At 55.9% G+C, this 14832-nt stretch overlaps 1 protein-coding gene across 2 annotated transcripts; it reads left to right on the forward strand.

Annotated features, from left to right (window-relative positions):
* Positions 1 to 651: 651 nt before the first annotated feature.
* On the forward strand, positions 652 to 14590 carry STIP1 (stress induced phosphoprotein 1). 2 transcript variants are annotated; one of them, XM_028517217.2, is made up of 14 exons: positions 652 to 904; positions 4163 to 4372; positions 6052 to 6193; positions 6355 to 6496; positions 7149 to 7317; positions 8325 to 8451; positions 8545 to 8647; positions 8935 to 9055; positions 10114 to 10210; positions 10339 to 10463; positions 12569 to 12605; positions 13224 to 13327; positions 13531 to 13703; positions 14094 to 14583. In XM_028517217.2, the coding sequence occupies exons 1-14, from the start codon at positions 896 to 898 to the stop codon at positions 14164 to 14166; spliced, it is 1632 nt and encodes a 543-aa protein (XP_028373018.1). In that variant the 5' UTR covers positions 652 to 895; the 3' UTR covers positions 14167 to 14583. The 2 variants fall into 2 exon arrangements, with proteins under 2 accessions (XP_028373018.1, XP_028373017.1); XM_028517216.2 differs by lacking the exon at positions 652 to 904 and adding an exon at positions 936 to 1167 and having other exon boundaries at positions 14094 to 14590.
* Positions 14591 to 14832: the final 242 nt, after the last annotated feature.

The following is a 14832-nucleotide window of genomic DNA, read 5'->3' on the forward strand; positions in this document are numbered from 1 at the left end:
AGAGGGTGCGCGTCTCCACTGAGGGCACTCGGCGGGCCAGCAGAGTGAGATCCCCGGTCTGTCCCACCCAAGCCCCAGTGCCTTTACGGCCACGCTGTATTTTTCAACACTCAGAACCCAACAGCTGGGATCCGGGGACGGGCCAGGGAGCTCTCCCAAGGTCCCCTGGCGGTCACCCTCACCAGCTGGGACCCTCCGGAGCCCAACGCACGGGCGAGAGACCGGGGCTCTCCACCGCTGGGGAAGAGCGAGGCGTCTCGGCCGGACCGCAGCTTATGCAGGAGGGAAGCGGCTCGGAACCCGAGCGGTCCCCAAAGACCCCGCGCTGCCGGAGCCACCAGGGCAGAAGGCAATCGCAGCTCCGGACTCCCACAAACCCCACACTACTCTTAGAAGGGCAGCGATTAGAACCTATCAGCGTAAAGCGTCGGCAACTCCCCGCCCAACAGATTTTTTTTTTCCTCTAAGTCCACCAGCCCAATGGGAAAAGTGGAAATTTCCAGAAAGAAGAGGACCAATGGGCGCGGCCGGCGCGGCTACGATTGGCGGAGCAAGCGACCAATCCCTGTTGCAGATATCCGTCCGTCCCTCCAATCGCGGAGCCTAAAATAGGCGTGGCTTATCTGGGAGCGCCCAATCCCGAGGCGCCTTGGAGGCAGGGCCGAGGGGGATTACTCCCGGCTGTTCAATGAAAGAGAAGAGAAGATGATGGGCTAGATTGGAAGCCAATAGTAGAGAAGCAGAGAAAGCCCTTAGAGGAGCGTGGCCAGTGAGCAGGCGAGGAAGGGGCGGGATCCGGGGGTCCCGGCAGCTTCTAGTAGGTTCCAGAAGGCGGCGCGTGCGGTTGGTAACGCGGAGCGGACGGAGTCGATTCAACCGGGTTCCTGGCCGGGCTATGGAGCAGGTGAAGGGGGAGGGGCAGGCTGAGGCCCGGGGTTCTCTTCCGGACCGGTCGAGGCCCGGCCGCGGTTGGAGGAGCGGGGCGGGCACGGGATCGTGGCGGGGGACTAAGGGTAGCCAAGCAGCGTGGAAGGCAAGGGCGTGAGGGCCGCGGCCGGCGGGCGATGAACGATGGAGCCAGGCCCGGCCTCGGGGAGCGTCGGGTCCACTCAGTACCAGTCGCTTCTCGACTCCGCGACGGGGTCCCAGAGTAGAGAGCAGTTTGGCGTGAGTCCGGCCCGCGGCGGCCAGAGGGGTCGTGGCCTAACCCCCGGAGGCCTCCCGGGAGGTCGCCCCGGGCTAAGCGGCGGGGGGAGGGGGGATAGAGCCAGCGACTCGCGGAGGGATGGAAGTGGGCGAGGGGCCTCGGGGCGGGGGTCGCGAGGGATCGGGCCCACTTCAGGCAATTCCGCTTCTGGGGGGATAGATGAGAGAATGTCGCCTAAGCCGCCACCCAGGACTTGGCCACAGTTAACTCGAAGGAATGCCGGCAGCGGGGACAGGAATACGCTGGAAGTAGCCGAGGGACTTAGGAGCCGGTTGGGGAAAAGAAACTCTCTTTCTGCATCTGAAAATCGGGATTGGGAGCACGTTGAGTGCAGATGTGACGAGCAGCAAGCCGGCTTCTTTGCCTGATGCAGGAAAGGGGAGGTGCAGCGAAAGTCCTTGGAACGAACGCCGTCTCCGCCAGCGCTTCACAAATACATGTGCGGCCCTCCCCCTTCTCTCTGTCTGTCTCTTCTTGGGTGCGCGGTTCTACGGGAACAGGACAGACACCTCCGAGAGGTCGGCTTCTAATTACACGAGATATTTCGACAGTGTAGATGAGCAGCCCGAAGTCAGTGCTGCCTCTGCCCAGCATTTTGGGGGGGTTCGAGTGTGTGAAGCTGCTGCTGGTTAGTTTCAGTGACTTGATTTTATCCCGAGTGGCTTGAAGGTTGTGACGGGCCTGGGGAGGAGGGTGTATGCCGATGGAAGCTGTCATCGAGCGGCAGTGGTGGACTGGAGGGGAGGGGGAGAGAAAAGGGCTTGTTTTTGGTGTGATCTACAGAGCTGAACTTGCTGCTGCAGGATAAGTTATTCATTCAGATCTGAAGCCTCTGCTAAATTAGAAAAGGAAGAGTGGAATGGAGAAGAGTAACTTTTTTCACCCTTGTAATTAACTTCTACCTGGGAGTAAGTAGGCTGTGGTACAGACAAGAAAAGGACTTCTGAAATGAGAAACACAAAGAGGTGTTGTTGTTTTTTTTAAATTCCTGCGTTTACCAAAGTAGAAAAAAATTTTCTTTTGAAAAATAAAATGACACCACCGGTCATGGAAGTGCTGGTACAGGTGAGGTATGAACGAATGTCGGGCAGACCTGGGACTGCAGATTCGCCCCGGTGGCTGTACAGATGACCTGGCGCGTAACCCCTGGCGTCCGAGTCCGCCTTCCGAGACCCACTCCTCCTGAGAGTCAGCGTGTGGCCTCTCTGCCTTTTGTTTCTTCTTCGGCTTGGAGGTTCCTATTTCAATATTAGGGGAATTCGAGTATCCAGAATTGTGTTTTTTTAGAAATAAGTGCAGAGTCTTTCAAATAAACCCTACAGCAGTACACTGTATTTGACCCAGTATGTACACACAGCTGTGTAGCGCTTAAGGAAACGGTGCTTACTGCTGTGTGGGCCGCACACTGGTATTTTCTGTTCCACTCGAGCTTTTAAAGTGCTGGTCGTGACCTACAAACGGGGTTTTCTGACTGAGTATACTCCGTTTGGGAAATGATGGTCTTTTTAAGATTATATTTATTTAGCCTCAGAGAGAAGAGGGAGGGAGGGAGGAAGAGAGGGAAAGAAGCGTCCGTGTGTGAGAGAGACACTGATCTGCTGCCCCTCGCAAGCCCCCAACCGGGGATCTGGCCTGCAGCGTCCTGACTGGGGATTGAACCGACGGCCCTCGGGGTCACGGGCCTGTGCTCAGTCCACTGAGCCTCGCCAGCCAGGGCCAGTTGTGCCAGCTTTTAGCCTCCATCCTGGGTTCGGAGGGTTTTATCCCTTGTTTGCTCACATTTGTTCATCTCCTGCCTTTTCTCACTTTGAGATTCTCTTTTCTCTATTGGAGGTTGATGGAGGTTCCCACCTGGTGTGCCTCAGACTTCCAAAATCATTTCTCTTAACGGAATGTCGTCGTTTTAATAGATTTGAGAGAGTGGAGCAGCTGTCAGTGGCCCCCTGCCTGTCAGTGGTGCCTTGACGGGAGGTAGAACCAGGGACCTTGTGCTGTGTGGGCCATACTCCAACCAGCCATGCCACACCGGCCGGGGCCACAGAATGCCTTCTTGCATCAGCTACTGGCTCGTGGGTGGATGACAGATAAAAAGAAAGAATGGTGTAGTAACTGGAATGACATAGCTCGGTCTCAATGGATGTGTTCGCATCTAGAGGTGTGGCCCTCCCTCTCTCGTAGGGCGACCCTGGTTAGAACAAACCCCTTTCACTGGGCCCCTGCTCTGGTGGCTGAGGCTCGCTTCACGTATTTAAACCTTTTGGCGTATTCCTGCTTCTTCCAGGCTGAGTGTTTGAGAGGAGAGGGGGTCGAACCACCAGTAGTGTTTCTTCCCCCTCCGTCCCCTTGTAACGCAGTAGTGTTTAAGCACGGCAGAACCCGGGGGGGGGGGGGCTGGCCTCCCTTTACCCATCGAAGAACAGATCGTTACTCTGCCGTGCTGTGACGTGCCGCCACACCTATAAATGGAAACATGTAGGATTTCCCCTGGTCGTGGGCGAGCATCTCGATGCTGCCGAGGAGCCGTCCTGGAGCCCTCGGTGCACACGTGCTCCGCCCCCTTCCCCGTGGCAGCTTCCGTTCTGTCGTTCGGACTCGGGGACTCTGTGCCGGTGGGTTTATTTTCACGTGGCAGGAACTCCCAGGTGTGCCCCTAGAGTGGCTTCATCAGCTCCAGGGTAGAGGTTTGGAAGAGCAGCTTGGGGTCTTACAGCCCACGCGGGACCCCGTGGGAAGTGCTGTCAGGCTGCTCCTGCCTGGTTATTTTCTTCTCTCCTTGCTGGCTCCCAGAGGTGGGGAGAGGTATGCACGAAGTCCTCTGTGATTTCTCACTTCTGACCTGTGAAGGAACCTAACCTGTTCATTGAGAACCACAGCAGAGAATGAGCATCACATAAAAAATCGGGACGAAGAAAGTGTGCTGCGGGAGAAACAGGAGCCGACTGCTTCTCTTCGCAGGTGAACGAGCTGAAGGAGAAGGGCAACAAGGCCCTGAGTGCGGGCAACATCGACGATGCCTTACAGTGCTACTCCGAAGCGATTAAGCTGGACCCCCAGAACCACGTGCTCTATAGCAACCGCTCGGCGGCCTACGCCAGGAAGGGGGACTACCAGCGGGCCTACGAGGACGGCTGCAAGACTGTGGACTTGAAGCCCGACTGGGGCAAGGTGAGCTCTGGGGGAGCTGGGGCCCCTCGACCCCCCGGAAGTGCCTCTGGCGTGCAGTTCTTTGTGTGTGGGTGTGTGGGGTCTTTTGTCTTGTTTGTTTGTTTTATAAAGGGAAAGAGAGGGAGAGAAACAGCAGTGTGTGGTTGCCTCTCACATGCCCTCTACTGGGGACCTGGTCCTGCAACCCAGGCACGTGCCCTGACTGGGAATCAAACCGGCAGACCTTGGGTGCACAGGCTGGCACAGTTGCCAGGGCTGGTGTGTGGTTCGTAATCATCAGGCCCTCCTGACCTGGCTTGTTGCTGAGCCCAATAGCATAGTAATTTAGTACCCGTTTAAATATGTTCCTTAGAGTGACAGCATAGTTCATTGACTCGGAGGTCCAATCAGTTCTAGGACATGTCTTTTTTTTTTTTGTACTGCTGAGAAAGATGATAATGCCCAAGAAACTAACAACACTTGATCATAAGATGAATTGGGGTTGGGAGGGGGCGCCTCTTTGATATTCGGCTGGATTCTTGAAATGTCAGTCTTGGCATTACATCCTGACCGTTTTATCCTTGGGCCTCCATGAATGCCCATTTTGTTCCATGAAATGTAAACTAGGTTCTTTCTAGTTCACCTTCTGGATTTACCTCTAGGTGTCCTTTACGGTCACGAGTTGCCTAACAGCAGGGGTGCATTCTGAGAACGGAGTCACTGGGTGGTGTCCTGTTGTGCGGACATCACAGGGGCACTGACACAGACCTAGGTGGTCCCACCTGCCGTACTCTGCGGCTGTGTGGTCCGGCTGAGGGCTCCTGGGCTACAAGCCCGCACAGGCGTTACTGTACTCAATGGTGTAAGCTACTGTAACACAATGGTAAGTTTTGTTTTGTTTTTTAAGATTTTATTTATTTATTTTTAGAGAGGGAAGGGAGGGAGACACAGAGAGAGAAACATCAATGTGCGGTTGCTGAGGGTTATGGCTTGCAACCTAGGCATGTACCCTGGCTGGGAATCGAACCTGCGACACTGGTTCACAGCCCGAGCTCAGTCCGCTGAGCTATGCCAGCCAGGGTTACAATGGTAAGTTTTAAATATCTAAATGTGTAAACAGCTCTGGCTGCTGTGGCTCAGTGGATTGAGCGCCGGCATGTGAACCAGGTCACCGGTTGGATTCCCAGTGAGGGCACATGCCTGGGTCACAGGCCAGGCCCCGGCTGGGGGTGTGCAAGGGGCAATACAATGTGTGTGTCTCTTTCTCTCCCCGCTCCTTCCCCTAAAAATAAATAAGTAAAATCTCAAAAAGTGAACATAATGTAAACCTAGGAATGGTACAGCAAAATACAGTATGAGAGATACAAAACCGTACGCTCACACGTAGGGCACTGAAGCACAGACGGAGCCCCGAGGACTGGGAAGAAAGTGAGGGCGGATGGGTGTCAAGGCCTGGGGCCTCCACTGTGCTGCTCTGTAGACTTTGTAAACACGGTGCACTCGGGCCGCACCAAATTGCTTTAAGAAATGGCATGGCGTTGTCCTGTGCCGTTAGGGTGGCTGCGGTGTCCCTAGACAATAGGAATTTTTTAGCTTCGTTACAATATTAGGAGGCCGCTGTCACGCGTGCAGTTCGTCATTAACCAGAATGTCTTTCGTGGCCCGTGACCGAATTCTGCATCTGTCTTTGCTGATGTAAGGGCTATTCTCGAAAAGCAGCCGCTCTCGAGTTCTTAAACCGGTTCGAAGAAGCCAAGCGGACGTACGAGGAGGGTTTAAAGCATGAAGCGAACAACCCTCAGCTCAAAGAGGGTTTGCAGAACATGGAGGCCCGGTTGGCAGGTGGGTGCCCCGTGCATTGTCGTTTCCCTTTTTTTTACTCTTTGTCTTTAAAAGTGGGGTTGATTTGGAGGCTTTCCCCCTGAAGTGTGGGTGAGCCGCAGGGGTGTGGGATGCAGTGCGCGCCTTCAGGGGACCGATGCGCTGCCCTTTGTTTGGAACAGAGAGGAAGTTCATGAACCCTTTCAACATGCCCAACCTGTACCAGAAACTGGAGAGCGACCCCAGGACGAGGGCGCTGCTCAGCGACCCTTCCTACCGCGCGCTGATAGAGCAGCTGCGCAACAGGCCGTCCGACCTGGGCACGTGAGTTCAGGCAGCGTGGGTCGTCTGGGGACAGACTCGGATGCCGTGCTTTCTTCCCGGGGTCCTGTGGTGGGGGGTTCCCCCGTTCGGACCACAGCGTTTCTACTTCCACTTTCTCTCTAGAGAGCAGAACGGGTGTTTTGGTTTGTATTTCTGGAAAGGGTCGGGGAGCACGTGGCAGAGTAATCTGGAATGTCCGTTCCAACCCCCACGTGCCTCTTCACTGCTCCTAGACCCCTGATCTGGCACCCGCCGTGTCCTTCCCACACGCGTGGGCCCTGCTGCCTCTGTCGGTGTATTGGAATGCAGACTCACGGTCCAGAAGAGTGTCAGGCGTAAAGGGGGATCCCTAAATCTTGGGTTGGTGTCTGGGTCTTACCTGAATTGCTCTGGCTCCTGAGACCAGATGGGGTATACACACAACTCATTCTTTATAACTGCTGGCTCAAGAAGTAAGTCTGCCTCTGTGACCTCAGTTTAGACAGATTTTTGAAGGGTTGAATGTTCCCCGGGTGTGCTCATGGTAAGTGCAGAACCCTGCAGTCTTTTGACGGGTGGCAAACTTTACATACAGTAGTTGGAGCTTGAACAGTTCACGGGCATCGAAGGTCAGTTGTGGGGAAGAATAATTGTTTTTCTTTCTTTACACCAGGAAACTGCAAGACCCTCGGGTCATGACCACTCTCAGTGTCCTCCTGGGGTTCGACCTGGGCAGCATGGAAGAGGAGGAGGAGGTCGCAACGCCGCCCCCGCCGCCGCCTCCCAAAAAGGAGACCAAGCCAGAACCAATGGAAGAGGACCTTCCAGAGAATAAGAAGCAGGTCTCGTTTTTCCTCTCGTTACTGTCTTATACGATTGTAACAACCCAGTGGACACAGGTGTGTCGGATGGGAACACCTATGGGCCTCGATGGCTGTATATTTTCAGGTGCTTAGTGCGTGCTGAGGTTCTTATTAATCAGAAGGATCGATAGTGGGTATGAGTGATTTCATGGAAGCCTTGTATCTCAGAGACTTCCGGCAGTGGGCGCTGCCCTGTCCTGGCCCCACAGCCGCTGCAGTTCTGCCGCCGGCCGGGTCTTGGCCGGGGCAGGCCGGTGACCTTGCGAGCGAGCGAGCGATCCTTGTCCCTGCCGTGACCCGGGAGAATGTTGCCTGTGTCGGTCCTGAGGCTGCTGCTTCTGTGTTGGGTTGGACGTAGCGCATGGGTAAAAGCTGTCCACTTAGCAGCTGCACTGCCTTCCAGAGCGGGAGGCGAGTGCCTGAGTGCTTTCTCCCCTCCTTGTAAGTGAGAGGAGCAGATTGGCACCAGATTTAGCACCTTTCAATGGGTGAGCGTTGGTTGTTTGGGGTGTCTCTGCGCTGGAAATAGGCCCCGTGGCGTGGGCGGCAGTGAGCTGCGCTGAAGACTCGTGCCGCCCGTGCGGCCCTTCCAGCATGTGCACCCCGCCCTCTGCTGCCGGGCCCTGGGCCCGCTGCGCGGCAGAACCTGGGCCCGGCGCTGCCGTAACGCCTGGTACAGAGCTGTGCTTTCTCTCTGAAGTTGACTCAGGTCGGAGGGATTTCCTCTCCCCTGAAGAAGCCCTCTGTTTTCTGACAAAGCTCCAGGAGAGTGGGTGGAGGGGACCTTGGGAGGAAGCAGATACACTTTGCATTCTAACAGCCAGTTTGAAACTTCACCGCTGGAAGCTGCCAGCTGGCTGACGAGGAGGCCCTGGGTGCGAAGAACCTGCTTGCTCGCATAGTGGGCGCCTGTGAGTGCTCGGGCCCCTGCTCTTTCCGCCGTCCCAGCAGGTCCGCTCAGCACTCACCCTCTCGAACCCCTGCAGGCCCTGAAAGAGAAGGAGCTGGGGAACGAGGCCTACAAGAAGAAGGACTTCGACACGGCCCTGAAGCACTATGACAGGGCCAAGGACCTGGACCCCACCAACATGACGTACATGACCAACCAAGCAGGTGAGGCCTAGGGCGAGGGGCCGGCGAGCTGGGGAGCGGTTGGGCGGCAGAAGGCACGGGCTGACTCTTCCCCTTGACCGCCCTGCCCGGCAGCCGTGCACTTCGAGAAGGGCGACTACGGCAAGTGCCGGGAGCTCTGCGAGAAGGCCATTGAAGTGGGGCGGGAAAACCGGGAAGACTACCGGCAGATCGCCAGGTACGCCCCGCCCTCTCCTGCAGCGCCTCGAGGTGGAGGTTTCAGTGTCCCGGACTGGAATTTCCCCAAGTGGGGAGGGGCTGCTGGCCAAGAATGTGCGGCCGTCGTCCGGTACTGGCTACCGATGGACTGGGAAGGGGGCCCCAGGAGTCGGGCAGAAGGCGTTGGGGGGCCAGTGCCCCAGCGGCGGCGTGGGCCCTGCTCCTAGTTGCTGGCGTGCTTTGTGCGTGGGGCCGGCCTGGCCTCGGCTTCCCCCAGTGAGTCTTTTTTCTCCTTGTCTTTGTCAGAGCTTACGCGCGAATTGGCAATTCCTACTTCAAAGAAGAAAAATACAAGGATGCCATCCACTTCTACAACAAGTCTCTGGCAGAGCACCGAACCCCAGACGTGCTCAAGAAGTGCCAGCAGGTGAGCAGGGAGGGAGGGGGGTGTGGTGTGTTGTCTCTTACTCTGTCCCTGTTTTACTTACTGCCACGTAACAGTGAACCCTGATTCTTTTTAAGCAGTGTCGTTTGTTATATGACACCGTCCTGTTACTTAATGATAACGTGTCAGGCAATGGCCCAGGGTTTTGGCCATCCCTTTTTTTTTTTTTTTTAAGATTGTATTTCTTTTTAGAGAGAGGGGAAGGGAGGAAGAGAGGGAGAGAAAGAGAAACATCAGTGTGTGGTGGTTCTCACATGCTCCCGTACTGGGGACCTGGCCCACAACACAGGCATGTGCCCTGACTGTGAATCGAACCAGTGACCCTTTGGTTCTCAGATTGGCACTCAGTCCACTGAGCCACACCAGTCAGGGCTGGCCATCCTTTATTGTTATCCAAGATTTCAACCTCTAAATGTGTTAATAGTGAGGGTTGGTGTGCTAACAATGTTAATGGTTCTTACTGTAACCTGAGGTTTTTCTTATATACCAGAAGAGTTGTGTATTTTGCCAGTTGTTACAAAGTATGCAGGAGGGGTACTTGTATTCACCAAAACACTGGTCAGAAAATGATTTCCACTGTTAACACGTGCCCCCTTTTCCTGTGGGGTGCGTGTTTGTGCCACGTGTACATCCGTGCCGTCCTGTTTCATGGCGAACCTCGAGAATGAGGTTCCTATTCTCACTCCCATTTAAACTTCTTAAAAACTAGACCTTGCCAGAAGTGCTCTTTGAAAATTAAAATTCTAATCTGGCTTTTAAAGACCATTAGCAATGTTTCTGAGGGTGTAAATGACTGTTCCAAGAATTACTGCCCTGGCTTTTGTGGCTCAGTGGATGGAGCATCAGCCTGTGAACCAAGGGGTTGCCAGTTCGATTCCCAGTCAGGGCACATGCCTGGGTTGCAGGCCAGGTCCCTAGTGGGGAGATGGGGGGGCATGAGAGACAACCACACATTGGTGTTTCTCTCCCTGTCTTTCTTCCTCCCTTTCTCTCTCTGAAAATAAATAAAATCTTTAAGAAAAAGAAATCTTTTTCCTCAGGCAGAGAAAATCTTGAAGGAGCAAGAGCGGCTGGCTTACATAAACCCTGACCTGGCTTTGGAGGAGAAGAACAAAGGCAACGAATGTTTCCAGAAAGGTGCCCGCAGCCGGGACAGCGGCACTTCCGGATGAGGGTGGCGTGGACATGCAGGGCGCACGAGCCTCGGGGGGCGGGGAGTCTTGGTCCTCGATGCAGCTTTGAAAGTTTCTCTCTTCCTTATCCAGGGGACTACCCCCAAGCCATGAAGCATTACACAGAAGCCATCAAGCGGAACCCAAAAGATGCCAAGTTGTACAGCAACCGAGCGGCCTGCTACACCAAACTGCTGGAGTTTCAGCTGGCACTCAAGGTGGGAGGGTCGGGGTGTGGCGTGGCCGTCGGTACCACCTGCGCGTGGGGGCGGGGGGTACGTCTCCTCCTCACGTTCTGCTCGACACCCCCGCGCCGCTCAGTCAGCCGCAGATGTGAGGTGCTGGCGGTGTGCGCGTGAGGTCTGCGAGGTGCGGGTGTGGGCAGAAGTAGGCTTCCAGCTGCGGGTGTGCAAATCGCCGAGGTCGTCCCTGTGGTATTATTCCTTACTGTGGTGGTATATTCCGGGGAAACGACTGGAAACCCACGTTGGCCCGTCCCTGTGCAGGGCCTGTCCTCACCAGGGGTTGAGGGGGGTGTTTGAGCCAGAGGACCCTTTTCCGCCTTTCCTGATGACTCTCATGTTCTCTCTCTCCCCGCCGTCCCTCCCTGCGTCTGTTTCTGTTTGCTTTGCCTTCGTAACCTTGTAAATGCGCAGGTCAGCAGCATCGGGGGGATTCGTGCTGCCGTGTGTGACCGTCGTCGCCGTCCTTGGCCAGACCTCCTTCCCCTCCCAAACCGACACTCTGCGGCCCTTCCTCGCCCTGCCCCTGCCCCGCCCTGGCAGCCACGCTCCTCCTCTCTGCTGAGAATTTGATCATTCAGGGCACCCCACGTATCTGGGGCCAAACGTTTCACTTACCTGTAGTGCGTTCAAGGTTCACGTGATAGAGTGTGCCGGCACGTCCCGCCTTTCTAGGGCTGATGCTGTTTTGTGGTGCGTTTGTACCACCTTTTGCTCATCCCTGTATTCACTGATCCATGTTCCCTCTCTGGGCTCTTGCGAGTGATGCTGTTACGAACGTCAGTGTATGAGTACCTGTTAAAGCTTCTAGCTTCAGTTTCCTATTCACCAGTGAAGTGATGGGTCACAGGGTAGGTAGTTACATTCATTTCTTCCTGATTTACCACGTTGTTCTCCACAGCAGCTTTACCGTTCTTCACTTTCTGGTGTTTGGCTCAGACAGACAGGCCCGCCGTTCTCGGTCACATTACGTGTGGTTAAATGTGGATGTTTCCGACGCTGTGGGGGAGTTATTCCTCATTGCTCCCTGGAGCACAAGCTGTTTTGCGCCTCTCTCGGCTATTTTTTCACTGCTCTCCAGGAGACAAACCGGGACTGTTTTGTGGGAAGGTGGAAGCGTGTGATCTGTCTAGAAACACCTAAGTCTGATGGCTTCGTTGTTGCTGCCATTGTGTTCTGGGCATGTGGCCTGGAGCCGTCGCTGGTGCCGAGCGGACTGCACAGTGTCCAGCCGGGCGGTTTGCAGAGCAGGGGGCCACGCCATCAGTCACCCGTGTGGCGGGGGGCGGGGCGGGGAGCAGCACTTTCCCAGTCACGCAGACGGAAGGGGAGAATGAAGGGGTTCGCTTCCGATCTCGGGGAGTCTCGGTGGAAGAGTTGGGACTAGGGCTAGCTGTGGAGACTGCACTGCGTAGCATTCTTCTTACATAATTTTGTATTCTGAAGATATTTCGAACAAAAATACACAGAATGCCTTGTGTATTTTTCACCCATATTCAATAATATAAGCATCGATCCATTTTTTGCTGAACCATTTGTGAAAGGAAATTGTATACAATTTGGCACTTGACCTCCAAACTCGTGACTGTGCGTCTCCTGAAACGAGCCCCTCCCCCAGTCACAACACAACCAGCGCCTGATGATAACAAAACGGAGGCCGAGGCGCGTCAGCCCTCAGAGCGCTCCGCTTGGGTGGGGTGTGCTTCACAGCCGTCCGCATCTAAACCCGTGTGTCCGCCTCTGCCTGCTCGTCGGGTTCTCTTCACCTTCTCAAACTAGAAGCCTCCCCACTTTTTACATTCCTTCTCCCCGCGCCCCCCCCCCCCCCCCCCCCATGTTTTAAGTAACAGCCTTTTGGTGAGAAGCCCGGGCCACTTGGGTGGGATGGTCTGTAATCGGACCTGTCAACCCTTGTGGAGCCATCCACGTGCCGTGGCTGGCAGGGTGCTGGAGGCAGAAAGGGTTGGCCGAGGCCTCGGCGGTGGTCTGGGTGGTGGGCGCTGCGTCACGCCGAGGGAGCGGTCTGCCTCGAAGGAGCTCGTGGGAAGGAATGGGCCTGACTCCTTTGTGCTTCTCCCTAGGACTGTGAGGAGTGCATCCAGCTGGAGCCAACCTTCAGTAAGTGCCTTTTCCCCGCCTCCCCCTCCCTTGATCCCGGTCAGAGATTGAGTTGGCTGGGTGTCCTTCCACAAAGTGAGCGGTCGCCGGCCGGGTCGATTCCCAGTCGGGGCACACGCCTGGGTTGTGGGTTCTGACCCTGGCTGGGGGCGCACACAGGAGAGGACCGGTCAGTGTTTTCTCTCCCTTCGCCGCTCCTTCTGAAGATGAGTAGATAAAGTCTGCCCAGGCTGGTGTGGCTCAGTGGGCTGAGCACTGGCCTGTGAACTAAAGGGTCGCTGGTTTGATTCCCAGTCAGGGCACAGGCCTGGGGTGAGGGCCAGGTCCCCAGTGAGGGGTGTGCAAGAGACAACCACACATTGATGTTTCTCTCCCTCTTCCCCTCTCTAAAGATTAAATAAATAAAATGTTTTTTAAAATAGATAAAATGTTTTAAGAATGTATTTAAAAATTGGGAGGAGAGACTGTGTTCTCCGTGTGCATGTGTGTCCTCGTTCAGTAGCGGGCACCAGCAGGCGGGAGGGAGGACACTGGCGCTCGTGAAGGGGGGGTGGGGGGAGAAGTGGCCCCAGGGGCCGTGTTGTGGGTGGTGCCCCACCCCTCCCGTTTCACCCGCAGTCAAGGGTTACACACGGAAGGCGGCCGCCCTGGAAGCGATGAAGGACTACACAAAGGCGATGGATGTGTACCAGAAGGCGCTAGAGCTGGACTCCAACTGCAAGGTGGGGCTGCTTCTGGCTCCCAGTGAGCTCCCCTCTGCCTGTACTTGTCCTTCGGGTCTTTGCCGTGTCTGTTCCCTGGTCCTGCCCTCGCCTGCTTCTCTGTGTGCCCCGCTCTGCCCTCCCAGTCAGCAGCTCTGTTCTCTTGGACCTGCTCGAGCAAGGTTTGCTAATGCCCTCCCCCCCTTGGCTTTGCTGGAATGCAGGAGGCAGCGGACGGGTACCAGCGCTGTATGATGGCCCAGTACAACCGACACGACAGCCCCGAAGACGTGAAGCGGCGGGCGATGGCTGACCCGGAGGTGCAGCAGATCATGAGTGACCCGGCCATGCGGCTCATCCTGGAACAGATGCAGAAGGACCCTCAGGCACTGAGCGAGTGAGTAGAGGACGGGGAGGTGACTTTGGGGGACAGAGCAGGGAGAACGTGCAGGAGGCAGGGGAGGGGGCTGTACTCGATCAGCCTGGGTGGGCTGTGTCTTGAGTGGTTCTTCCTCGGAACGTGAAGGGTGGGTGGTGAGCTGGGAGGCTTCGTCTGTGGGTTAGTCCTGACGGCTGAAGCGGCTCGTTGAGAAGGCTGGTGTTTCTGGGAGCAGCCGTGCCCTCGTAACATGGAACTGGTCAGGCTCTGACTGCGAACAGCGCAGGCCCTTGGCCACCTCCTGCTGCTGCCTTCCGGCAGGTTCACACGGCACCTTGCTCCCAGAGCAAGTAAGACAGACCTCTTCCGCATTAAGTCTCACTTCAGACTCTGCCTCTTCTCCACTAGACACTTGAAGAACCCTGTGATAGCACAGAAGATCCAGAAGCTGATGGACGTGGGTCTGATTGCAATTCGGTGATGATGCGCTCGTCACCCCCTTCCCTGCGCCCGCGTGTGGAAAGAGGAGCTGGGACCCGGCGAGCAGCACGGCACGGAGCCAGGAGGGAGAGGAGGGGGAGCGAACGACCGATCTCTATATATTTATACAGACCCGTGCGGAAGACAGAGACTTGTGCCCGCGTTCCTCCGCAGCCGCCGCCTCCAGGCCTCCCAGCACGTGCATGGTCTCTCCTGCTGTCCTCGAGTTTCCTGTCTCTGTCCCCCGCCCCCAGTCACTGTCTCAGCTGCTTGCCCACCGTTGGTTATTTTTTATTTGGGGCAGGGGGCGTGTGCGGGGAGGGGAGGGTGTTCTTCCCGGCCTCAGGTCCGTCCCAGCTGTCTTCACGGTGTTCGCTCCACCTCCCCTTCTCCAATAAAGCAAGCCAGTCGGGCATGGTTGTATCTCGTGACGTCCTTGAGTGGTTTTTTGCCGGAAGACTTCTATTTTATTTATTTAGTTTTAGAGAGAGAGTAAGGGAAGGAGAAAGAAACATATTAGACGGATCAGTTGCTTCTCACGCACACCCTGCTAGGACCTGGCCCGCTACCCTGACTGAGAATCGAACCTGTGACCTTCCAGTTTGCAGCCCTTGCCAAAAGAAGTGAAAGGGGCTGTCCTGCAGGGCTCACAGCCTGGGTTGGGAGA

The sequence above is a fragment of the Phyllostomus discolor genome, chromosome 6, assembly GCF_004126475.2.
Source record: "Phyllostomus discolor isolate MPI-MPIP mPhyDis1 chromosome 6, mPhyDis1.pri.v3, whole genome shotgun sequence".
In the NCBI taxonomy this organism is placed as follows: domain Eukaryota; kingdom Metazoa; phylum Chordata; class Mammalia; order Chiroptera; family Phyllostomidae; genus Phyllostomus; species Phyllostomus discolor.